At 50.2% G+C, this 25,807-nt stretch overlaps 1 protein-coding gene across 6 annotated transcripts in view; it reads right to left on the bottom strand.

Annotated features, from left to right (window-relative positions):
* The window catches only part of Dlgap4 (DLG associated protein 4), a 149,299-nt gene that overhangs the window by 32,271 nt on the left and 91,221 nt on the right, over window positions 1–25,807 (bottom strand). For 5 of the 6 annotated variants that reach the window (XM_085697142.2, XM_085697139.2, XM_085697141.2 and 2 more), the window contains 4 exons: window positions 24,298–24,542; window positions 22,952–23,066; window positions 21,979–22,029; window positions 19,238–19,478 (listed from right to left, as the gene is read on the bottom strand). In XM_085697142.2, coding sequence (XP_085553268.2) covers window positions 19,238–19,478; window positions 21,979–22,029; window positions 22,952–23,066; window positions 24,298–24,542 — 652 coding nt within the window. Of the gene's footprint in view, window positions 1–8,379; window positions 9,380–19,237; window positions 19,479–21,978; window positions 22,030–22,951; window positions 23,067–24,297; window positions 24,543–25,807 lie in introns of those variants that run through there. The other variant, XM_048431628.3, reaches the window with a different exon arrangement.

Consider the following 25,807-nt stretch of genomic DNA (forward strand, 5'->3'; position numbering starts at 1 on the left):
CCCACCATTTAGATGAGGAAACCAGACACTCAAGAGAGGGAGGGGGTAGGAGTACAGTGACCAAGCCTGCAAAGGGAGGTATCTAAAGGAACTTATTGGTCCTTGATGTTGTCAAGCAAATATAGCACATGGGAAAATCACAAGATTCCTGGTGGGCAGTGGAAAGGCCTCCTCCTGAACCCACATAACACACAGGGACCAAGGTACCCATAACAGTTCACTCACCCAGTCTTGGTTCTACTCCTATGCTGCCCCGCCCCTTATTTCCTTCATTGCTTACTTCCTTCCACCAGACATAGTGAAAGGCAGCTCCTTGGCTGAGGGCAGCTATGTGACACTGGCCAACTTCTTCCCCTCTCTGGGCCTTGCTTCAATATAAAACTGTAGGCCGGATTAGGAAAGTGCAGTTTTGTTATTTTTTTACAACAAGGTCTCACTAGGTAACCCTGGCTGGCCTCCAGAGATGCACCTGTCTCTGCTTCCTGCGTGCTAGGATCGAAAGTGTACACCACCATGGCAAGAGTGGCTTCTTAACTAAGGACATGAATGTGAATCTGATTGGGGTACCTTACAAACGTGAACACTTCCAGCTAGGTGTGGTGGTGCATGATTACAACCTGATTACTTGAGAGAGATTAAGAATTCAAGGGCTAGTCTGAGCCTCTCACCTGCTAAAAAAGGTGGAATGGTCAAAAATGTGTGGTGTTTTTGTTTCTTGGTAATTTGGAAATATCTGAAAAACACTGAAGTGTACAGACTCTCAGAAACAGATATTTGGCTTATAAGAAAAGCTGTTATTACAATTGCACACAGTTACTCAGGGAAGACCCTGCTGCTTCCAGCAGCAAACTCAGACACAGTAAACTTCCTGAGCAGATGACGTGATCGACAACTGGTGGGCTACCATAGATGGAAAGTCACACAACCACTAGAAGCAAGAGGACACGGACCTGTGTGTGTCCAAAGAGAAAAGCTACATGAGACAGACCCAGGTGAAAAAGGCAACAAGTAAAGATGACGTAATAGAAAGGCATGCTAGTGACACCGCTGTTGGTGTCTAGAGACTGAGCTCGTGCCAGTGTGCAGAGGGTTGCTGGAGAGAAACAGCAAGTCCAGGCAGTGGTTCTGCATCTAGGCTAGAGAGACACTAGTGTTTTCACTAAGTACACGTGCTTAGAAACATGTACAATTGTGCATACATGTGTATATATGTGTGTGTGTATACCTGCACACATATTTAAAAATATATAGACATACACTTTACAAAATTAATTCCAGAAAATTTTACAGAGGCACCTTCCTGCAGTCCAGGAGCCTTTTGGTTTAAGATCTTAAAAAAAAATTTCTTCTCTCTCGCTCTTTCTTGTGTGTGTGTGTCTGTCCACAGAAGCCTGAAGAGTGTCCAATTCCCAGGAACTGGAGTGAGAGACAGTAATGAGCTATCTGTGGGTGCTGAGAACCTAACTTGAGTCCTCTGGAAGCAGGAAGCACTCTTACCCCGAGCCACCACTCCAGCCCTCAGGCAGCTCTATCTTTAAGTTATCTCTGAGTACAGTCTGAGGCAGTCTAGATGTCACAGGACTCTGGGGTGTGCTGGAAAGGTGGTAGGTTCTTGAAGGCAGACTTCAAGAACAATCTTAGCCTTGAGGCATAGGAAGGTTCTGAAGAGGGCTGTGTTTGCTGAACCTGTGGAGCAAGAAGGGGGTTCTTACTAGGAAGGACTAGGGAGATGAAGTCAGGCTAGCTGAAGAAGGGGAAGGCTATTTCACGTACCATGTGTGTGTAACAAGTCCCTTTTCTCCCAGGTTTGGTTTCTACTCATGGGGATTGAGGGGGTGGGTCACAATGTTTCCTGACTTGGCCCCCGGGACCAGCATTTATCTCATCTCATCTAATATTAAAGGAGGCAGGGTGGGTCCCCAGCTCTGCACATGGCTATAGGGCTCCACACCTGTGCATACTGTAATCAAATATTTGGAGGTTGAAGAAAAGTCAGACCAGGAACTTGGGGAGAGCAGTCAGTCTTTGGGTGACTTCCCTCTAATGAAACCTAGCAGATGGCCTTCTGGGAAGACACCCTTCCACACCTTCCCATTAATAATTCAGGCATTACTGAAAACCTTTTATGGTTTATTTTTTGTTTTCTTTCTTTCTTGTTTTGAAGATCAGTTTGCAGAAACTTATACTGTGACTAGAGTTACCTTAATGTTCCAGGCTAGGGTTCACAGGCTGCAATTCTGGATTCCTGGGTCCAAGTCAGAGGGGTCTCTAGTGAAAGAGTCCAGGGCAGTGGCTCGGAGGTGGGCCCCACTACACTCTGAAGCTGCGGCACTCTAAAGTTTAAGTCTCCAAGGGAGACTAGTATTCCCCAGGCTGGCTCAAGGCCAGATGCGCAGTAACATTTGATAAAAACTTGTTGAATCAATGAGTAGCTTACACAATCACCTTGGTCAAGCCACTTTCTATGACTGAGCCTCAGTTTTTTCTTCTGGAATAAACAGATAAAACTGCAAAGGTTTCCTAGGGTCATATAAAGGTCTACTGAGGTGACAATGGATAAATTTTTGCAAAGCAAAACAGGCTAGACAGACATTAAAGATCCAGAATACCGTGTTGCAAAGAAAACAGAATGAACACACACGAGACTCAAAGTTTTTTTGCCTGCACCCGACAAGTATTTATAGCTGAAAGGGATAGCACAGGTCACTCTAGCCCACTGTCTAAACGACATTTCTAAGGCTGCCTCTGTTCCAAAGAAGCATGAAAATCCCTTTAAACAAACTCTGTTAAGATGTTGGTATGAAAAGCATGGTTGCAGTCATACCAGTGTACAGCTGGACTCAGATACTATTTGCCTAATTAGACTAGCACATGGATGCTAATGTGTTTACTGGTAACAAAGGAAGGATTGGAGGAATGCCACTGCCTGGTGGTTGAGGTGGGATGGGAGTGCTAACATCAAGAGGAGAATGACTAGCTGGGAGATCCTGGCTAGGTCATCAACTTTCTGGCTACATGCCAGGTAAACACTGATGCTTTCTACAGTGGTCATTTGTAAGTACCAGTCTCTCCTGCCTTCTCTGTGCTGCAGCCTAGGAAGCTGGACCCTGGCTCAATCTGGTTCTTTTGTGTTAAGTACCTATGACAAGTCTCTTTCTATCTTGTGAGTGACTGACTCTAGCTGGGAGTTCCAACTGGTCCAGAAAAGGGAACATACACACAAGCTCAGGGCATAAGGATCCTTAGTGCCTTAGATCCTCTCATCTTACGGAAATCCTAAGCCTGTACTCAACCCTGACCTTAAGATATTCGGAAAGTGGTTTTATGAAAATGTTTTCCTTTTTTTCTCTTGTTAATACAGGGTTTCACTGTGGCTGGCCTGGAACAAGCTAGGTTTTCACAAAACTGAGCTCTGTGAAATTTAAATTAAGGTCTACATGCCCCTTGTCTCAGGATCCCTTGGCCCTTGACAGCAGAGATTTCCTACTAAGCAGCAGGACTGAACTGTGGGAAGCCAAGGCTTGAAGCCTGCCAGCCTTGAGCTGGAGCCACATTTTCCTTATCTGTAAAACGGAATTTGATAAGTCCACCTGCCTCTGGCTTGCTGTGCAGATCTGCGAAGCTGCTTATGGAGGCCCTGGCACAGAGCCTGTCCCAAGGCAGGTGCACAAGGAGTGTGCTCAGAGTGCCACTTCCTTCTCCACACCAGCAACACATATCCTCCCCAGGATCTGGAGTCTCTGCTGGGCTCCTTAGGGAGCACAGCCTTTATCCCATCTGCTCTTCTCAAAGGCCCCACCCTAACCTCACCCCCCTCCCCCATCTCCTTTGGGTGCAGCAGACCCTCCTCCCTGTCAGTCATTTTTATTTATTCCTGTTTAGGCAGTCTGAATCACCATCTCGAAAGAGTCCTACAGTTGTGTTTTCCCAGTGTCCCGGTTCTGTACCTTCCAGGACTCCCCAAAGCTTCTGCTACTCTACTGATGTTCAATCTGCCTACTGATCCCTTAGACTTTTCAATCAGAGCCTTGAGGCATCAGCAAAACCAGCAACCATATGCAGCTCTCCAAACACACACTTAACTTTCCAACCCCACCCTCTAGCAAGTCATTCTCTAGAATGCCAGCCCCACCCTCTGCCTCTGCCAATTCAACCCCCTCAAAGGGTTCTTATTCCTCTGGCTCACATTCACTTCTTCCTTCTCAGACAATGCCTTTCCTCAGTAGCCACTTAATTACAGACTGTCACACAGTCTCTCATAATTGTAGGCCTTGTCTTTCTCATCAACCCCTAAGCTCCCAGGAGCAGAGGACTAGTCTGTCTGTTCTTCCCCTTTCGCTCTCAGCAAGCCAGTCCAGGCTGAGAGGGCAGGCCGCTGGGTAAGGGCAGGTTCCCAACACCAAGCTCCCAGCTAATCCCAGTTCAACCACTAGGAAGTATATTTCACCCATTCTCAGACTAGGCCAGCCACTGCAGGACTGAAAGAGGCCTGGCGGGGATTAGAAGAGCGCTCTAACCTGGTTCTCCATCGGCCTTATTCTGGGATTCTAGTCCTTACTCCCCAAGCTTGCTTCCTTACGAGGTAATAAGAAACAACCATCTTTTAGCTCTAAAACTCAGTTTTATTGTCTTTAAAGCAGCCTTGTCTTCCAGAATGGATAGGGAAGCAAAGCAGCAGAATCCAGCCCAAGCTGAGTCAGGAAAGGCAGCGCCAGCCAGCACTGGGAAACCCGGGAACTTGAGCAGTCTTCACATTGAACCGCTCATCGACCTCATTAAATTGTTGCTGATGACTGGATTTCATTGTTGCTCAGGTATTCCGTTCCACAGCCATTAGCCTGGTCTGCCCTGATAGTGCCTGCTGCCAGGGAGGCTCATCTGGAAGGTGACATGCTGCCACAGATAACTGGGCCTTCCCCAAACAAGGCTGATAGTAGTAACCATCACTTCTCAAGGGATCACCCAAGGCAGGTATTTCTATCCTACTCTAGCAGAAAGAAAATCAAGGCACAGACTACTGATAAGTCCAGAGCCAGACAACAGGCATGAGTGGATCATCACTAAGAGCTAGCTACTCCCAGCTCAGCTTTCCCCAGAGTGCAGCCAATAGGCTCTCAACTTCAGACTCCTTCACAGGATCCACTCCTGTCCTAGACCAGAGCTCAGGAAAACTGAAATCTGTAAAGATGAAGAACCAAAATTTTACATATGAGAAGGCTGAAGCACAGATGAAGTGACCTGCTAAAGTCAATATTTAGGCAAGTCTATGAACCTAGAATTGAGTTTACAGCTAGGGCCAAGTGGGACTAGAGGCATTTGACAGTGTAGGCAACCTTGGGGAACAACAGTCTGTACCACAGAGCAGCAGCAAGGCCTAAGTAAAAGTTTAGCTGGGCAATAGATTCTTTCTTTCTTTCTTTATATTTATTTATTTATTATGTATACAATATTCTGTGTGTGCCTGAAGGCCAGAAGAGGGCACCAGACTTCATTACAGATGGTTGTGAGCCACCATGTGGTTGCTGGGAATTGAACTCAAGACCTTTGGAAGAGCAGGCAATGCTCTTAACCTCTGAGCCATCTCTCCAGCCCCAGTAGCTTCTTTCTTGATGTGGAGCCCTGGAGAGTGAAGAACCTACATTCAGAGCCACCCCAGCCACCTTCTGCCAAGAGACAAAGAGACAGAGAGATCATTTCCCAAGTCTACTGAACTTCTGGGGTGAAAATTTGAAGGCATGTGGCATCTACATCAGGCACTGGCAATGGGGAAGTGTCTGCTTTCTGCTCAGGATGAAAAGCCAGAGGGGTGATGACTCAAGTCCCCGCCCCACCTCAAGTCTTTAAAATGTGAGATGAGCTCAGAGACTGGGAAATGTCAAACAAACCCTAGCAGAACAGGTGCTAGAACAGGCAGCTTGAGTGACAGGCTACCAGGCAGAAGCAGCAAACTTTGAAGCAATGCTGTGGGCAGACAAAGTCAGGAGACCCAAGACTGCCTAGACATTGTCATGCTGCAAGACCCAGAGTGGGTCCACATTCCTCTATGGGTCCCTCACTCTTCACTCACTGGCTTCTGGCTGTTGGGAGGGGCAATGGTCAGGAAAGAGCTATGGATTCACAAAGCCTCCCAAGGCCCTGGAGATGAACAAGCACTCCTATTACAACTCACTACTGGACACTGCGAGGTAATTTCCATGTTACCTGGACCTCAACCACAAGGGTGAGGGAAAAGGCTGGGGACATCTTGTTCTCATAAAGAAAAATCTGATCCAGCTATTATGAGCGAAAAGCTCACATTTAATGTCTACTGTGTGCAGGTTCTTACTTATATATGTAAAATTTCTCTTAATTCTCATTACAATTCTATGATATAAATGATTTTTCAGAGTCAGATGAGAAAATAAAGGTCAAAGAAAGTAACTTGCCCAAGACAGCACAAGCATTAAATGAGACTGATTAGAACTCACTCTGCAACACCTGTGTAAGGGCTGATTGTGTCTGGTATGCTGACTCAGCTCAAATACAACCTCTTCCTGGAAGCCTTTCCAACCCACACAGGACCTCTCCCATCAAAACCCACAGTTGACATTAGTACCCAGCTGGCATCACTTAGCATATTCTCCTTCCTTACTGTGATGGGCATACTTTTAAATAGTAAGGTAGGCACAAGGATGCACAGGTGGTTTGAGAACCTCAAATGTCACATGCAAAGACCCAAGAGGTTGATCCATCCAACCCCCCATTCTTTAGAGGGACGAGCAGAGAACCACCAGGAGACCAACTGTCACGTGGCAGTCTGGCACCAGAACTGGGAATAGAACCTTGGCATTCTACCTCGCAACCCCTCTTTAAAGATTCTATCATTTTAGAATCAGTCTTAAGACAAGACTCGTTATTCCAATTTAATTAGGAAGCTGACACTCAAGGGAGAGTCACCACCTGAGATATGAGGGCTGGAATTTTACTTTTTCACTTTTGGGCCAGGTATCAAGCCCTCTTATCTCCCAAATGCAAGCAACCCATGGATTGTGCGTAGCACAGGGCATACAGAAAAAGAACCATGGGTGTTAGAAAAATGTTAGACACCAGGGGCAGGTGACACCAGCAAGGCGGACAGGACACAGGGTTCAAGCCTCCATGGGTTCTCCTGACTCTTCCTGACCTCATCTGTAAGACACAGGGACTACAATAGTTGGTCTCACTCCCTGTTCCAAGGTTCCTGAACATCCTAGAACCTTTGACAGCGGACACCAGGTCTCAGCAGAACCTTTCAACTAGGATCTTTGTCCACCATGGAGAAAAGCAGCTGTGGCTCACAACCACATACTGGCTGATGCTACTTCCAGGTGTCCTTATCCAAGCAGGGTTCAACTTTAAACAACAGATGGCTCACAGAAAATCCAAGTGTTCCCCAGTACAGGCACCTCTCTGGGCACACCCACTTTACAGACTGACGAAGAGTCAAACGGCACTGGGGATTCTGGAAAAGTGGGCACATTTCTTAACCCGGTGGGAGTGGACTTGAGTCGGGGTCTCTCTCTGCTCTACAGGTAATAGCTGTGTACTCTCAGGAAAGTTTCTCTCCCTGGGGCTGTTTAAAGGAAGGCAGCTTGACCATTTATAAAGCATGTCTACAGATGCTTCATTTGATCTTCATGACAACTATTGGACCCCCCCTCCCCATTATCCCTTTTACACACGGGACAACTGAGACTTAGAGATACAAGAGTCTCATTCAAAATCAAACCCATTGAAGCTGGCATAACCAGGAATTCAGCGTTGAAGACATCCAAAAACAATAATCAAGGGTGGTCCTAGTAAGGTCAATTCTTCTCCAGTTCATCCTGGTCCTAGCAAGACCAAGTTTCACAGACCTCTGTACACCTGCCCACTCAGGGTAGCCTAAAAAGTTATGACCACAACCCTAAAAGCCCAGCTGCCTAAAAGGCCACGCCCCCTCCCTGCAAAATTTCACTACTCAAGTTGGCAAGAACGCAGCCCCCACCCCCAGCTGGGTCTAAATAAACGCCCAAGTGATATCACATCCTGCGGTAGGCTCCAAAATAGCCCAGGCCTGCCCACAAGCAATCACAAAGTGCCAGGCCATGCAGGGCCAAGCCAGCAGGGATACCCAGCCCAGGGCGCCCTCCACACACTCAAGCAACTAAAGCAGAAGCCTCGGAGCAGGAAGGCCCCTTCCCCTCCTCGCCAGACAGTCTGGCCCCACCATCCCTGTCCCCCTCTCCCACGGTCTAGAGGCCCCACAGCCTCATTGCCCCAGCGCCAGCCCCTGCCCCAGCGCCAACCCCATGGAGCCTCGGCCGCGGCCAGCCTGCGGGATGACTCCGCCCGGCCCGACCCGGACACCCCACCACTCACATTGCTTCAAGAGCTCCAGACACAAAGCCATGAGGGCCGGATGGGGGTCAGAGACCCAGAGACCCGGCAGAGACAGAAAAGGGAGAGGGAGAGACAAGGAGCAGAGAGGAGTGACAGAGGGTCGGGGCAGAGAAGCAAGGGAGCAAGATCCCCCGGCAGAGGTGCAGGCTCAGACGCCAGACAGAGCAGTGAGACCACCGACACAGATGCACAGAAGACAGGCAGGGAGAGCAAGGCGGGGGACCGGGTCCAGAGAAGTGGGACGCTCGGAGAACAAGGAAAGGCAGTGACAGCCACAGCGGACAAATTTGGTAAGGCAGAGGGGCTCGGAAGTTAGGGAGCTGGGTAGATATTGGAGGTTCAAGGAAACCGCTAAGGGATGTAGAAGGTTCTGGCAGAGATATTGGAGGCCCCGGAGAAGAGGGAAACCCCTGGGGAAATATGGAGTAGGTGGAGGCAACCCTCAAGAATCAGGAGCAGAGGGATCAAGGAGGACCCCCGGCGGATGTGTGGTAAGCTCAGGAGGCCTGGGGGAGTGGAGCGTGTTTTGAAGGAGAGGCCCCCAAAAGATCTAACGGGGTGTCCCGAAGAATGGGGGTACCAGAACCCGTGGCTGTAAAGAGAGGAGGGGAGCGCTGGGAAAGGGGACCCGAGATCCCGGAGCGAGGGAGGGGCCGAGAGCGCGAGGGCAGAGACAAAGAGACAGCAAGCTAGGGAGAGACAAAGCGGGCGCAACGGGGACACAGGCCGGAGGATCGGCGGCCCGACAGAAGGACGGAAGCGCGGGCGGGCGGGCGGACGGACGGACAGACGGGAAGACAGGGCAGGGCAGGGCCGGGCGGGGGCGGCGCCCGTCTCCTCGCGGGGCCGCGGCTGCTCCGGGCGGCGCTGGGCGGGCCCCGGGCGTCCGGGCTGAGGAGGCGGCGGCGGCGGCGACGACGTGGGTCGGACAGACGGACGAAGTGACGGACGGACTGGCGGCAGCTGCGGCCAGTGGCGGGCACTCACCCTCCTCCCTCACGCGGCCCGGCCCGAGGCTCCGGTTTTGTACGCCCGAGAGGCGGGGCCTCCGGGTTAAAGCCCCGCGCCGGCCCCGCCCCTCGCGTCAGCCGCGCGCGTCGCCCGGGATTCCGGGGCCGCCAGGGGGCGCGCGCAACCGGGGGCCGCTGCGCAGGCGCGCACGCGGACCGCGCGGCCCACGCCCTGGCCGGGCCTGAAAGGGAGTGCGCGCCCACGCCGGCTCGCGCATGCCCGAGCTGGGGGGCTCCGCCCTCTCGGACCTCCCCGTCAAACCGGTTCCAGCTGGAACGCATCGCACGCTCTGTACAGCCGGCAGAGTGGCCGGGTGTCGGTGCAGGCTCACCCTGGAGGCGACTCCTCGCTGTGAGTTGAGAAACTGAAGCTAAGGAGGGAGCCTACTGTGGGCTTTTCGCCCTGCACGCAGGTCCTCGCTGTTCAGCAGCCTAGCAGTTTCTAGTTGCCCCTTCCACCCCTGGTTGTGCTCCCAAGGAGCCTAAGGACGGGTTCGGTATCACACCTGTGTGACCTTTAGGTGAGATGCTCAATCTTCGCGCGTCATTCTCTGTAAAATGGGACAGAAGCAGACCGATCCTATCCGAGCCCATTCCTACTTCCCTCAGTCCCCTCCTTCGTGCAGCCCCTGGCATTGCTTAAGCCAGGTCAACCAGGCACAGATCCTTGCTGCTGACTGAATCTGGATCTTCTGGAAGGCTAAGAGAAATGAAAAGGATAACACTGTTTCCAGTGGACGTCTTCCTTTTGTGTTAAGACAATGATGAAGAGAGCAACAAGCTCATTTGATGCCAGGCACTTTAAAAGCAGTAGCTGGCCATGCTCATTTGCTTTATTTAGGAAAAGGCAAAAAAGTAAGTTCTTGGTGGGCTCTGACACCCCAAGCCAAGCCACCATGAGATCTCTTTATTTCACCTCTACTCTTCCAACTCAGTAACACACTTCTTGTATAACTTTGGGCAAGTCCCCTTTTCTTTTGGGGATGCATAGGCCCCATGTGCCCCCGGGGAGAAGTGGGGGCAGAAACAGAACTTTCTATGAAGTCTTTGACCCTCTGAATCCAGCTTACTGGATTGAAAAGGACTCACGGGCAGTTTCAATTTGGACTTCACCAAGTCTGAGACCTTAGTGCTAGAGGAACTTCAGCACACGTCTGGTGGTGATCTTTTAGGTTCCTGGAAGGTGTGTATGGGGAACCTTCTGCATACAGACTGGGTCCTTGCCCAGGAGCTCCAAGTCAGGCTAGTCTTCCTGCTAAGTGGAGTTGGCTGGACCCAAGTCTTAGGTGTAGGGCTGGCAGGCAGGACTCAGATCCTCCTGCAGGAGCCTGGACTTCTGGTATCGGGTTCTCCCCTTCCAGATAGTTGCTGTCCTGTCCCAGGTGTCCAAAACTGGCAGCTAGGAAAGTGAGGACTCTCCCCACATCCCCCCACCTTTTGCTTTTTCGAGACAGGGTCTCTATGTAGCTTTGGCTGTTCTGTCCTGGGCTGGGCTCAAACTCACAGCGATCCACCTGCCTCTGCCTCCCAAGTGCTGGGATTAAAGGCACGCATCACTACACCTAGCTTCAGTTTTGAAACTACATCAATACTTAAAATTCACAGCATGGGTCTGACTGATCCCCTCCCTCTCCCCCAGGGGTGTAATGCAAAAATGCTGGAGCCAGGGTAGAGAGAGCTTATCCAGGAAAGGAGGGAGGGGGACTATGGCAACCAGCGAGATCCTGAATGAGTTCTGAAAGCCCAGTTAAGATTCTTAGATGGCTGTGGTGGCACACATCTTTAATCCCAGCCCTCAGGAAGCAGAGTTAGGCGAATCTCTGAGTCTGAGACTTTTAGAAACACAGCCAACGATGGGGAAGAGGAACAAACAAAAACTGCTAGGCCATAAGCAGAAATCTAACAGCCCACAATGGGCTCCTTGTGCTATAGATGAAAGGTAGCCGAGCAACCAGAGAGAATTAATGGAGCAAACAGTCTCCGGCACAGCCTCTGCTTCAGTTCCTGCCCTGATTTCACTTCATGATGGACTGTAACATGGAAGGGTAAGATGAAATACACCTGTTCTTCCCTAAATTAATTTTAGCACGGTGTTGGTCACAGTGAAAGGGAACTGTGGCACTGCTCTGCCTCCTGAGGGTGACAGGATGCCCCTCTCTTGTTTTGCCCAAAAGTTTCAATTCTGGGTTGGAGGCCTGCTCCTCAGCCTCAGGTATGGACTGAAGAGTGATAATGTGAGCACTAAGCACACAGTAGGCACTCAGCTACGTAGGACTGCCTGGGGCAAGGGCATGGTAGAAACCTAGGAGAACCCAAGCCTGTCTGTCTTCTACCCAGGCAGGGGAAGCGCCTATTTTAGCAGTAGGAAGTTCTGATATTCTTCTGGGGAAGGCCTCCTGAATCCTATCACCTTCGACCCTATGACCCTGACAGGGCCACTGTCCCTTCCTGACCAGTGTGGCAGTCTCTAATCTTGCTCCTACTGCCAAATGATTCTCCTGCTCTTTGTCAAGTCCTTGGGTTGCTTCCTTCCTAACCCCACAGCACAATGAAGAACTCAAGGCTTTGAGAAGCATCTCCTTGACCTATTTGCTGAGTGACCTTGACTATGACATTTCCTCTAGGTTGCAGCAGCTTGGTGAGCCACCTCACCCCCATTTGAGGGTGTGTGTGTGTGTGTGTAACTGAATTAAATCAGGAATGGCAGGTATGTGTAAATGTGTAACTCTGGCCATAAGAGACATCATTAATTCATGGTGGCACACTTAATCTGCTTAACTCAGATAAAATCTCAATCCTTAGCTCCATGGATTAGAAATAACACACAAATTATAGGATGTTTGCCTGACACTCTGGGGACTGGATGGGCTGAGCTGACAGGGATCTGCAGTGAAAGTGAAATAACCAAAGATTGAGGTAGAGAAGGTTGGGAGACAAGACTGAGGGGTTTTTGTTGTTGGTTTTTTTTTTTTTTTTTTTTTTTTTGGTTTTGTTTTTGAGTTCTCAAGACAGGGTTTTTCTATATAGCAGCTCTGGCTGTCCCAGAACTTGCTTTGTAGACCAAGATGGCCTCAAACTCACAGAGATCTGGCTGCCTCCTGCATGCTTGGATTAAAGGCATGCGCCACCACCACCGCCGCCGCCACCACTACTTGGTGAGTGGTGAAATTTTGACTGAGAAATTTTGACTGAGAAATTTTGTTTGCCTCCCTTCCTATGTATATGTGCAGGGGAAGGAAAAGGAATCAAAGAAGCCAGAAGAGTTCTGAGGGATGGGAGAAGGGACAAAAAGAGGGAAAGAAACCTGTGACTTGGATGGTCATAGATAAGACCATTCCTCGCACCCAGGGTGCAGATAACCATTATGAGGCCCAGAGAGGGACAGGTGCCTTTTCAGAGTGACACAGCAGCCCTGAAACAAGAGCTCTGGGCCTCTAGGCAGGGAGCAGGAACAGTTTCTGGACTGGAACTTATCCAGAGAATGATCTTAAGTACAGGTAGGTGTCAGTGTGTCTGTCCCGTCCCCCGCCCCGTGTTCACATTTAAAGATGGAGAGAATGTAACTGGCAGGATCAGAATGCCACACAGTAGTTCCCCCCACCCCCATACCACTTGCTGAGGTCCCTTTGTGGTGTCTCAGATTCTGAATCTGTGTGATGTTGTTCGGAGGGAGTGGGAAGAGACAGAAAGGAGGAGGGGAAAGCCCAAAACTGAGAGCTGAGAGGAAGGAAAGGAAGAGAAACAGAGGGTTGAGGGAGAAACAGAAGGCAGGGATTGGGGCGGGGGAGCTGAGGGAAGAGATGGGAGGGAGACTGTCGCTGTTCTTGCTTCCTCTCAGAGGCATAAAGAGAGGAGAGGCAGGATCAGAGGCAGACCAAAGGGTCATGTCACGGCCCTCTTGTCCCCTCCATGGTGTCCTCTGGCTGGGGAGGGGCGTATACAAGTGGCAGCCGAGCCACTGCTGACCCGCCTGCCAGTCACCTGCCAGAGTTATTTCTGGAATGTGGAAACTGGGTCAGAAAGGGGGAGGGAGGATGGTGGTGCTAGCAATAGAGCTGGGAAGCTGCCAGCAGTGAGTGGTGGGTGTGCAGCTACATACCCGGCCTGCGCCACTCCAGAGCAGTTGGTTCTGCTGGGCGCCCACTGCCTTGATATCCACCCAGCACCCACATTTCCCCACCTGCCTGCATCTGGTCTGTGAGCACATGTGTTCAGGGTGGAGACAAAGAGCTACATGCCTCTCAATAACAAAGGCTCAGAACTAGTTGGGGGGGGCAGGGTGGGAAGGAGGGGACCCTTCTGAGTAGGAGACAGTGACTGTGTGTCTGTGGCGAGGCAGGTGATTACAGACTGAGTTACCATGCATGGCTGTACAAGTTTTATACTGATTAAGGATGCCCCGTTCAGCTGGGAGGTGATGGCACACACCTTTAATCCCAGCACTGTGAGTTCTAGGTCAGCCTGGTCTACAGAGTTTTCAGGATAGCCAGGGCTACCTAGAGTAACCCTATCTCAAAAAACAAGCAAAACAAAACAAAAAAGGATGCCTAGTTTGTGCCTTCGGGGTACAAATCACAATTTAGACATAATCGAATTATATAATTATGACAAACTTTTGGCAGATGAAGTAAAAGACCTTATTCTAATCGTAGTAGAAACTGCATCATGTGACTTGAGTAGAAGCAAGTGAAGGGTTGTGAGGAGCAGTACCCTTTCCTAACTTAGCACAAAACTACCACATGGACCAGCTGCAGCTCTGGCCAGAGACCTGAAAATTTGGTGGTTTTCGTTTTCCTAGGTGGCAGATGAGTTTACCTGCTGAGCAAGAGAGAAGCAGAGGGCTAACAGGAGCAGGTATGTGGCAGTCACTGTGGGACCTACAGTGAAGGCAAATGGGAAAACTTGGGGTGCCAGTCTACTAAGGTAGGCTTCCCTACAGGTGTGTGTGGGTGAGCGTTGATGGAGACACACAGGCATGTACTCTGTGTGCAGGGGTATATTGAATTAGGTGTACACATGTAAATGTGTGAGTACCAGTATATATGTGTCTTCAGATCTTTGTGTGTGTGCACACATTTATTCATGTGTGTGAACATGTACATGAGGGTGAATGTGTATATGTTGGGTGTCATTTTCAGTCTCTACCTTATTTTTGAGAAACTCACCAATTTGGTGAGGCTGGCTGACTGGTGAGGGATCCACTATCTTTGTCTCCTCAGTGCTAGGATTAAAGGCTGTGTGGTTTGAACAAGAATGGTCCTCATAGGCTCATATATTTGCATACTTGGTTCCTAGTTGGTGAACTGTTAGAGAAGGGTTACAAGTATTAGACGGTGTGGCCTTGTTGGAGGAAGTGTGTCACTGGGGTTTCAAATGTGTTTGTCTGTCTGCACCTCTGTCTGTCTGTCTGTCTGTCTGTCTCTGTCTCTCTCTGTCTCTCTCTGACTGCTGCCTGAGGGTCAGGATGTAAAGCTCTCGGCTTCTTCTGCAGCACCATGCCTACCTTTGTGCCACTATGCTTCCAACCATGGTGATAATGGACTAAGCCTCAAAAACTGTAAATAAAACCCAATTAAATGTTTTCCTTTGTAAGAGTCATCTTGAGCCAGATGGTGGTGGTGCACACCTTAAATGCCTGCACTTGGGAGGCAGAGAGAGGCAGGCAGATCTCTGAGTTAGTTAGTTCATGAGTTCCAGGACAGTCAGGGCTATACAAAGAAACCCTGTTAAGACCCATCTCCCGAAAAAAGAGTCGTTTTGGTCATGGTGTCTTGTCGCAGCAATAAAACACTAAGATAGGCATATTACCACACCTGGCTTCCCCTCTCCCATGGTACTGGTGATCAACTTAGGTCCTCGTACTCACTACTGCTGGCACTTTGCCAACTGAGTCACCCTGCCAAACCCACTGTCATACTAGATAGATAAATGGATAGATGGATGGAGATACTGGAACTGAGATTGAATCGATGATCTCAGTTCTCAGTTCTTTGTAATCATACCCTTAGCTATAGCTCACAAAAGCTCTGAGCATCAGCTTTGGATTAATGACTCGCTTTGATCAGCTGGTTATTTGTAGATGTGAAACCAAGAGACCTGAATGTGTTACAAAATGAGTTTGTCTTCCTAGCCTTCCATCACCTCCATGGGAAGAACATGGCCTGGTTGGGACACTGACTCCTGAACAGCCTTTGGGCCCAGGGAGTCAAGCCAGCTGACCTGCAAGCTCATGAATCAGTAGGTACTGTTGTTCCCCACTGTTTGTTCCGCAGCAGCACTGAGGTGGTACATAAAGTCGAGAGTGTGACTGCAATAATAACTAAGATATATCACAGCGTCTCTAGGACCAAGCAAGAGGAAATAACAAGCAAACTCTTAGAGGAGGCTTGAAAAAGATTCCTGGGTTCTGTGTGCATCAGACCTCTCCGTGAACTTCACATACAGTGACTTAAGTGAGCAGATATACTTGGGCAAGAGCTGGCTCCTTTGGATGAGGACTTAAAAGAGAGAAGACCTCACAAAAGAAACAGCCAATCTGTCAGGGATACTTAGGGGAAATAGGAAGAGCCTAGAACTTGCTGAGCTGGAAAATAAATCTGTCAACTTCAGTCGCCAGCCAGTAGATCATTCTCAAATTAAGATATAGCCTGGGATAAAGATCAAACCAAAGTCACTGCCTGTTAAAATACCACACAGGCTGGGTGCAGTGGTGCAGGTCTTTAATCTCAGCACTCAGAGGCAGAGGCAGGCTGATCTCTGTGAGTTCAAAGCCAGTCTACTCTCTATAGAGTTTCAGGCTAGCCAGGGCTACATAATAAAGACCCTGTCTTAAAAAAAAAAAAAGCACTTGCTATTCTTATAGAGGATGGGGTTTGGTTCCTAGTGTCCACATTGGGTAACTCACAGCTGGCTGTAACTCCAGTTCCAAGGGATCTGACATACTCACATACACTCTGGGCCATTATGGCTACCTGTATGCATGTACATATACTGAAAAGCTGGCATACATACACACAGACACACAGACACATAAATAAAAACATCTTGGGTGGTCAAAGGAGCCATCAGAAAGCTCAGTGGGTGGTTCCACAGAAGCTTGGTGTGGCCAAAGTATGAATAATTAAATAGAGACCTAACTCAAATATGGCTGTGGATATGACTTTGGCACGGTTACATGGAGTTAAACTGAATTAATTAAATTAAATTAAATATGTCTGGGCTAGGCCAATCAGCTTCAGCTAAAGTAGATGTACCCTCCTATTGTTCCTAGGGGGAAGCAGGCTGAAGCCCAGAGCTCATATTCTCAGTGTAGAAAGTTTCCAGGAATATTCACCTATCTCAAAGTATGTGCCATCAGGTTGACCAGAAGGATTTCACCCTGAGTCAGCAAGTCTCTGAATCCCTGTCTCTCCTTTCTGAACAGAGTATGAGTGGCAGTCAGCCTGGCCTTATTTTGCTAAGTCAAGTTTTCATTGGGGAAGAGGGTGTTGTGCTCCAGGGAGGGTAGCATGGGTAAGTTTAGATCACAGGTGCTGAGGGGCTACAAGATTGGGCACAAATCACAGATCTCGGCACTGTGCCTGTATGAAGCATTTGGGAGACCTTGAGAGAGGCATGAATTCACGCGAGGAATAGAGACTGAATTATTACCACCAATCCTTCACCCCCTCTATGTTCACACGCTTTGCCGTAGGGACACGGTCTTCTCTACAGTAGTGAGGGGGTCCTCACCCTTGACTGAGAGCTCAGTTATGCAACCTGCTTTAGCCAATGGATGCTGGGCCTTGAATGTACTCGTACTGTAGTTAGGCTTGCTCTCTTGCCTTCTGCCCCCTTCAAGAGATGAACACATCCTAGCTTAGACCACTGATCTCAGGAGGACTTCTGGTCTCAGGAGAATCTCCTGACAAACCTGGGGATGTCCTTTGTTGTGTTTGCCGTACAGTGCTACTGAAGCAGGAGCTAAGCCACCGAGGGAGGGGCCCACCTGGTTCTGGGATGTGTAGCACTCACGCATCTTTGATCCATTCACTCATGAGTAATGGGGGCTGGAGGAAACTGGTGAGTGGGGGTTTATTTGCAGTGAACTTCTGTGGATGCTGTGTGTTCTTCCAAGCCCATCTCATTCATTAAGAACTTCTCAAGGGGCACGAGAATGTAGAGAGTATGATCCTTACCTGAGACTCCCATGGAACTGCAGCAGAGTTCTGGGACAGCCTGGTAGAGCTCCCTGGATTCCAGATCCAAGAATCCCAAAGCCATAGAATGACAGCCTCCACTCCAGCTGGGGGACTTCTAAAGTGGGAAGCTGGTCTGCCTGCATGACAGCAGGTCTGGAAGAAGGCACTCGAGCGGGGCGTTTCCATACTCCACACTCCAACAGCCAACTGTGCTGCTTTGCCAACAGGTTAAATGTCATGGGGTGGGGGTGGGTCTGCAACTGTCTTTAGAGGACTCTGTCCTAGGACAAACTGCCCAGCAAAAAGGCTAAGTGGGGATGAAGGACTACCAAATGGAGAAGCTGAGGGGAGTAGGAAGCAGCATTGCTCATGCCAAGAAAGAAGGCACCAGGAAGTCCCTTCCAGACAGGACAAAAGATCAGACTATGGCTTCAGTTGTTCAGAGTCCCGGAAGCAGGAGAACCAGCAACAACAACAGTGAGCAAGATCCAGAGAAGACACCAGCCACGACACCTAGCTCCCCACCAGGGTTTCCCAGCTATGGCAGGAGCCCGGTGCAGCTGCATGAGATTTGGGCAAATTGGTCTGAAGTTCTGAGAGTAGACTAGACTGGATCCCTAATATCTAAAAACAAGACTCTTTCTTCAGTTGTAAAAGTGGCCAGAGTCTAGGGATCTGCTGTTGGATACCCAGTAGGTGGGATGGGACAGCTGCAGAGGATGATGGGAGATGAGGAGGGACTGTTTCTGCTCTGACACCTGAAAAGACCAGTTCATTTAATCAGCACGTTGCTTACTGGGTACATCTGTGGGCCTCGGGTTCACTTAGTGAGAACACACAGCAGCTGAGCACTGAAGCAGCCATCCTTTCTTCCTCAGTGCAGCCCCACTGCCCTGCCTATTGCACAGGGGCAGAGTCGAGGCTGGGAAGCAGCTGGGACAGTATTGCCTGCCACACCCCAGCAGATGGTGTTTAGTTAGGGTCTGTGCCTGGTGAGAGTATGGCAGGTGCGCTTCCTACACAGTCTTCAGTACCCCAGGGCTCTCTAGGGTCTGCCTTAGAGATGGGGAAATGGGGTCTAGGAAGGGCTAGAAGAGTAAACTGAAGGTCGTCTCAACTATCCCAGACTTTGTACTGTGCTTTCTCTTGGTCTGACTTCCTATTATTCTCATCTTTAGAGAAGTCCAAACAATCTGAGGAAGGCCAGGCCATCCTGACTGTGAATCTGAGAGATGAACTCACCCCCCCCCCCCGGAATGCTGGAAGTGGATTTAACCCTTCATTATGCTCTTCTTGCCTTCCCCGAAGGTGCCCGCCTTCCCTAGAGCTCTGTCTGCACAGCTAATCCCAAGTGGTATTTTCCTTTTGGTAAACCTCACCTACCAGCAGGAGGCTGCTCTATGCAGAAAGCAGCCAGGGATCCCAGAGTTCCAGACCTCTCCATTATCTTCCCATTGGACAGTCTGTTTCTGCCACCTGTTTAGGCTTCAAGGCCACTTTTGTTCTCCACCATTTTTTTTGGGGGGGTGACCTATGGTTTCCTCCCCAGCATCTCCCCAGGCTGCCCACCTGAACACTTCCCATGTTTTCCTTGTAAACAGTACAAAATAGAACAAAATATTAATCCTTCAGCATTGCTGTACTCACTCGGAAGCGTGCGGCTGTTGCTGAGGCTGCCGGTGCTGGGCGGTGGGGAGAGGGACTGCAGGGAGACACTGTCCTCCTCCTGCGAGCAGCCTGCCTGGATGGCTCTCAGGTAGCTGTGGCTGCGCGAGCGGAAGTAGCTAGGCAGTGGCAAATCAAGCGCCTCTGCTGCCGTGGACTCAGCTTCGCTGCAGGCCGACTCACACGCTGCCTCGTACTGATCACTCAGATCGGCCTCCCGAACCTGTCCAGACAGAGGCAGGCATCAGAGGCCAGCTTTGCCAGTCCTTGCTGGTCTACTAGCTTCAGGGCTGGAGGTTTTCCCTGCCTGGCCCTTCTTGGCCTGTCTCTCCTCCTTCCACCTCACCCAGTGCAGATAGGCTCCTAAGTAAACAGCCCCCTTATCTCTGTGGGCCTCAGTTTTCCCATCTACAATGAATATTACAGGATGTTAACAAGATTATATCTTGTCTGTACTAATCTACCAAAAGAGTTTATGATTACATCTGAATTCAGTAGGAAAGGAGGCTGCGATCCATTAGTAATGTCTGCCCTGAATGTTGGAATGGGAGTCTTATTAGGTGTGGTGGATATTTACCACTGTATGGTCTACTAACTTCTATAAGCAAAAACATGGCAGCAGCAGCAGCAACAAAAAACCCAAAACCAAACAAACCCTCAAGGGCTAGTAAAAGGAAGATATTTGTCAAGGGTACCTGGTGAGGGAAAAGCCGAGCCAGCACTGCAGCTACATATGTAAGGGATAGTAATCTAGTGGATGCTGTGGTATGGGGAGGAGGTCTGGAGAGGAGGCAGAGGCTAGAGATGAGCTGAGGCAATAGCTTGTGAAAGAAGATAGATCAGAATGAGGGTAGTGGCAGTGAGGACAACTGATGTCTGCCAGGACAATGGGGAAAATGGGTATATTTGCCATCTCAAATATACTTCAGCCTCATCTACACAGTTCCTAAGCATCCCTCCAGAGATGGTCACCCAGGATCCTGCAAATTGGAAGCTAGAGGTGTGGCACAGAGGGGCCTCACCACACATAGCACTCTGAAGATTCTGGCAGGGCTTACTGACTCCAATTTCAGGCTATGTTGGCAGGGACCATGCAGCATAAACTAGAGTCAGCTGGCCGCCAATGGACAGCAGGTGAAGTCTGGGGGACCCGTAGCTAGAGGAGGAAGCACTGTGGACTGAGTATCCTGTGGAAGAAAGGTGGATCTGGGCCGGCTTCACCCAGCAGCCCTGTGCCCTCTAAGTTCTCTCCTTGTCTGCATGAAATGAACCGGCTAGGGTAATTAATGATCTGTGGATCCTTTAGGTCAAATGCTTAGATCGCCTGTCACGCAAATTAAGATGCCTGGAAAGGTCTGAACCTGTGATTTCCAACATGGTAGCTATGAGCCACATATGACTATGCCATTTAGGTTTAAATCAATTAGAACTGAATAAAGTTTGGTAGCCATAGTAGCCATATTTCACTGGGTCAAAAGGCACATGGACAAACATGGATTGTAGAACATTTGGCCACCACTGCAGGAAGTTTTCTTGGATAGTCTGCTGAGTTAAAATCAGGCCACCGGGCATACCCCAGATATACCTACAGAGGACATGAAAGCATCGGGTATCTTTCAGAGCTGCATTGCAAACTGAGGTATTTTGAGAGCCTCTGTGACTGCTCAGGGCAACAAGGTCTTGCTTTGGAACTATGCCCTAATGGAAGAAACTTGGAAAGCAGACAGATGAGAGCTGGCTGCAGCTGCCCATCTCAGTCCTTGGAATGCAGAGGCAGGAGGATAAGGATTTTAAGCATAGGTGGGCTACACTGGAAGGTTAAGGCCAGTCTGAAATATGAAACCCTGCTCAAAATCAAGATTATATGAGCTAACTCATCATCTGAGCAGGGTCAGAGTCACTGGTCACATGTACCCGATAATTCAGGCGGTTGTGTGGAATGAACAAGTGTTTATAACTGTTTGGTCAGATGCTCCCAAACTGTTAGGAGCTGTCAGGTAGTCTGTGTGAGGCTCTCTGAATGCTTCCTGTGTACAGGCTTTGTTGTGGGGCTTTGTATGTTAATGCCAGATGCTTGCCATACACCTATGAAAGTCGCAGGATGGAGGAATTGCCTGGCCTACAGGGCAGTCCTTAAAGAGTAGCAGACTGGGGGCTGGAGATGGCTCAGTGGTTAAGAGCACTGGCCATTCTTCCAGAGGACCTGGGTTCAATTCCCAGCACCCACATGGCAGCTCACAACTGTCTGTAACTCCACTTCCAGAGGATCTCATATGAGACCTTCATACCAATGCACATAAAGTTCAATAAATTATTTTTAAAAAGTCTCCACATTCACTTCAACACCCCCACGTCCTAAAAGGTCCTGCTGGGGCTCTGGAAAGGGGAAAACTAGGGGATCCGGGACCTGGCAGAGAACGCCTCACAACCCCTAACCTGTCCAAACAAAAATCTTCCTGGTCTGATCCAGCTTCAGGGGGAGGCAGAAGGCGTTTGGGAGAAGCTCCATTGCCCCGCAATGGCTTCTTGTCTGCCCGGAGAGCCTGGCTCATGTGTTCCCTGTTTTCAGGACAAACTAAGCCACAGTGAGAGTCAGGACCCCACTGTGCACCTCAACTCCATCCTCACTGGGGATGCCTTTCTAATAACAGCTCTGCTTGGACCTATCCAGGCTGGAGGCCTAAGACCCAACCCTGAACACAAGAGAGTGGCAACATACTGACCTGTTGATCATGGCCAAACAGCTGGGGGATCAGGGAAGCCTGTCCAAAAACCTGCAGGAGAAAGAGGGTGTGGGTTGCAGGAAGGCCAGGCCTGGTCTGGGCTTCTCAGACTCCTCCCCACCCAAGCTGGATTCTGGTTCAGAGAGGTTGCTTGGCTCCCTAGGGGATGGGAAGCTCACTTCTGGGGCTGGCATCACCGAGGATGTGCACTCTCTGTTCTTCCTGGTTCCATGGGTGCGCTGTCTGCCACTTTTCACCTGGGCAAGCAGCTTAGCCAGAGCACAGATCAGAGACAATACCCAGGCCCTTCTTTTTCTGGGTTGTATGTAACTTTGTGGCTGCCTATACAGCTTATGACATTCAACCTTTTAGGGGTGAAGTTTGTGGGAAGGAAAAAGTCCTGAATTAGAAGAGAACTTGGGCAGGACATGGAACAGTGGGTGAAGTCTGTGGGAACCCTCAATATGGCAGATTCAATTATCTTTCTGTATAACTAAAGGTAAAGGTTTTCCGGGTACCTGGGCAGGCAAGGATGGAGAAAGGATATGTGAAAAATGGAACTATGGAGGAGACACAAGGAGACCTAGGGAAAAACGTAGTGAACGAGGGGATAAAAGGCAGGGATGCAGGGGAAGGAGGGAAGAGGGAGAGAGAGAAATGGGATAGGGCAGACACAGGGAGACCGGGAGAGGAGAGAGCAGGTAAGATGGGTAAGCCAAGGCATGACATGCCTACTAAGAAAGCACACAGTAAGCCTCTGCCTGGCTGAGTGCTGGGCGAGGTGATGGAGATGTACAGGGAACAAGACAGTATGTAAAGAGACCCCTGGTCTCACGAGGCAGAATGACATACAAGTTAGTAAACCAAGATGATTCCAGGCAATGACGCTGGAAATCAGGGTCTGTGGACAGCACAGCGCTCTGGACAGAGGACAACAAGGCGCCAAGTCTCCTGCCCTCTTAGTCACCCCTACCTGGCTGATACAGCTGGAGTCATTGAGGCTGTCACTGATGGGGTTGTAGTCCTCTTCCCAGCTGGGGCACTTGGAAGGCAGCAGCATGTCCACTGAATCCAAACGGTCCAGACTCCTGGGTGACAGAGGGGGACAAGGCTCAGCCCATCCATTGTTTAGCCTGGGGAACTGAGGCCAGAAGGGAGAAGACTATCCAAGATCATTCAGTGGCAGGGGAAGGGGAAGCACCGCCAGCCTGGGCAAGGGGGTGGGGGCTCCAAGCAAAGGGAGAACTCCCACCTTTGGGAGACCTAGTAAAATTTGTGGCAAGCAGGCGGCCCTTGTTATGCCCACTGTGGCCTCAAGGTGGCAGAACGTGCCTGCATTTGACTGTTTTAAGCTAGCAGCCAGGCTGCCTAGTGTAAGTCTACAAAACTGAAACTCTGGGGCAATTCTAGAGACTAGACAAAGGTGGGTAGAGGCCTTTAGCCTTGGTATTTACCTATAAATGTGCAAAAGGTTTCAGCACTGCTATGATGTCCGGATAAGGACCTGCCACCTACCCTGCAGGCCCAGTCTGTCAGTCTTTCTCACATTATCTCACCCTGCCTTATTCTAGAAACAACACATAGCCTTGGTCAGTTTGAGGTCCAGACATGGGCTTGGCAAGACTCGAGCTTTCTGTAGAGAGCTCCTGGTGAGAGGCCTTCTCATATTCCCATCTCATGAACCCCATTTATGGAATGGAAGCGACGCACTGCTGGGGCTGGGATAAAGATTTCAGGATGTGAATTTAAGTGCACCAGGGCAAGCATGGTAGCCAGCAAGGCCAGGGTCAACAGACGGCAACCGTTGCTCTGCTCATGAAGTACGTGTCAAGTACCCCTGGGGCAACTCCCTATGGGAGTGAACTTACCCATGCATATGGTTCCTCTGGCAGAGTTTACCTGAACCAGTCACCCCAATTCTCACTAAGGGCAGGGCTTAACTGTAGATGAGACTGTTTGGGAACAAGTGTTAGCAAGCAGGGCCAGCCTAAGCATGAAGAAGCCCTTACAGGGGAGGTGTTCACCTGGACCTGAGACTGAGAAGCAGACTCTATCTGCAGGGCTGGGTTCTCCTAGGTGGCAAAAGAAGGGGGGAGGCCAGGCTCCCAAGAGACACGGTGTACAAGTGTGAGGTTCACCTAAGGGACACAGCTGGTCTGAGATCAGCTTTCAAGTTCTGAGGCCTTCCTCAGGGAAATATTGTCAGGCCAAGGTTCCCACTAAGGGGATGGCTCAGGCTCCCAAGGGGCGTGGCATACACGAAGGGGCGTGGCTTCACCAGGGTTATTGTTCTAGACCCCAGGAAAGGCTGCAGCTCACCTGCGGGGGTTGCTCTGCTCTCCCAGAGACTGCTGCGTGGCCCTCAGGTAGCTCTGCCGCCGAGCTGCAGTCTTGGGTGAAGGCTTGGGGCTACCACCGCCAGACTCATCACTGTCTTCATCGCCCATGGCCTTAATGTAGCTGCCACTGCGCATGCGCCGACACGGGATGGGCCCCTCCGCTGAGCTTTCCACCTCTCGAGGGGACAGCAGCGCGGTGCTCCACTCTCCACCCCCGCCGGGCACCTGGAATATCCAGGGACAGGACTCAGAGGGAATGTAGCGGTCAGTCTGGCTTCCAGCCCGTCACTCAGAAAATGGGTCCTCATGGATCCAGTTCCACTCTGGCAACTTGAACCTGTCTGTGCTAGCTTTCTTGTCCTTGATCACCCAGCATCAGAAAGGTCTGAATCAGGAAGACTGCCTGGGCTCTAGACGCTGCCTGGCCTTAAGCAAGTCCATTCCGCTTTCATTTCAAACTGGGTTTGTCCCGCCCCAGAGATCACAATGGCCTCGCGGCAGCTATGCTCACTGGGCACCCCGTGTCCCATTCTTCACTTGTGCCCCTCCAGGGGTGGAATAGGAACCCATGGTGAGAACGCCAGACCCAGTGGAGGGAAGTCACCCACAGAGAGAGACCTCAAGACCTGGAGTCACAGACCCTAGGACAGCAACACAAGTGTGAAGTCAATCAGCATTCTTTCTTCTAGATGGGGAAACTGAGGTAGAGAGCCTGCTAGCGGTAAACTGGAAAATGGCTCAGTTTCCGGTGAGAAACCCCCATCCACAGGGCTGTGATAAAGGTAAGTGCAGTTCACAGCTTGCAGGGCATCTCTGGTCACTCTGTTCCCAGTGGCTTTGTGGGGACTCCTCTGCCTTTCCATGGCCCTCACGGTCAGCTGCTCTGGGGTGGGGTGTGCAGTCTCCATACACTCTTTGGCTACCTGGTCACTCTGGGTACATCCTGGCATTTACATGCTTAAGAAGCTCGAGCCTTGTCCTATGTATGCATCTAACACACTCAGTAGGTACGTGCCTGGCTTGGTCTCTGGGTTCCTCAGCAAACATTCCCAGCAGGTTTCACACTTCCTCAAGGACATACTCCTCCAATGTGCACCTAGAGGTGACTCACATCGCATACCCCTGCTCACACTCACACCAGCAACTACTGCACTTAGACACACACATTATGTTGTCAGACTGCCACCACACACACGGTTCACAGGTTTCTGCACATGGCAGGCCCTTCACCAGGGATTCAAATGCACACTCCCTGATTAGCATGACCCGATGGTACCACATCCTCCTTGTACCCTTGACCACTTCCCAGGGGTTCTCTCAGCCTTCCCACAAACCCCGGCTGACCGTCTAGCCAGCTAGTCACCAGGACCTGTGAATTCTCCCTCCTGAATCACTAGCTGGTCCACCCCGTATTCACACCATCTCTGGAGAATGGGGCCCTGAGCATGCCTGCTCAGAACTTGTGGCCAACCCACCTGCTCACTCTCAAC

Source organism: Myodes glareolus, chromosome 10 (genome assembly GCF_982192425.1).
Source record: "Myodes glareolus chromosome 10, mMyoGla1.1, whole genome shotgun sequence".
Taxonomy (NCBI): domain Eukaryota; kingdom Metazoa; phylum Chordata; class Mammalia; order Rodentia; family Cricetidae; genus Myodes; species Myodes glareolus.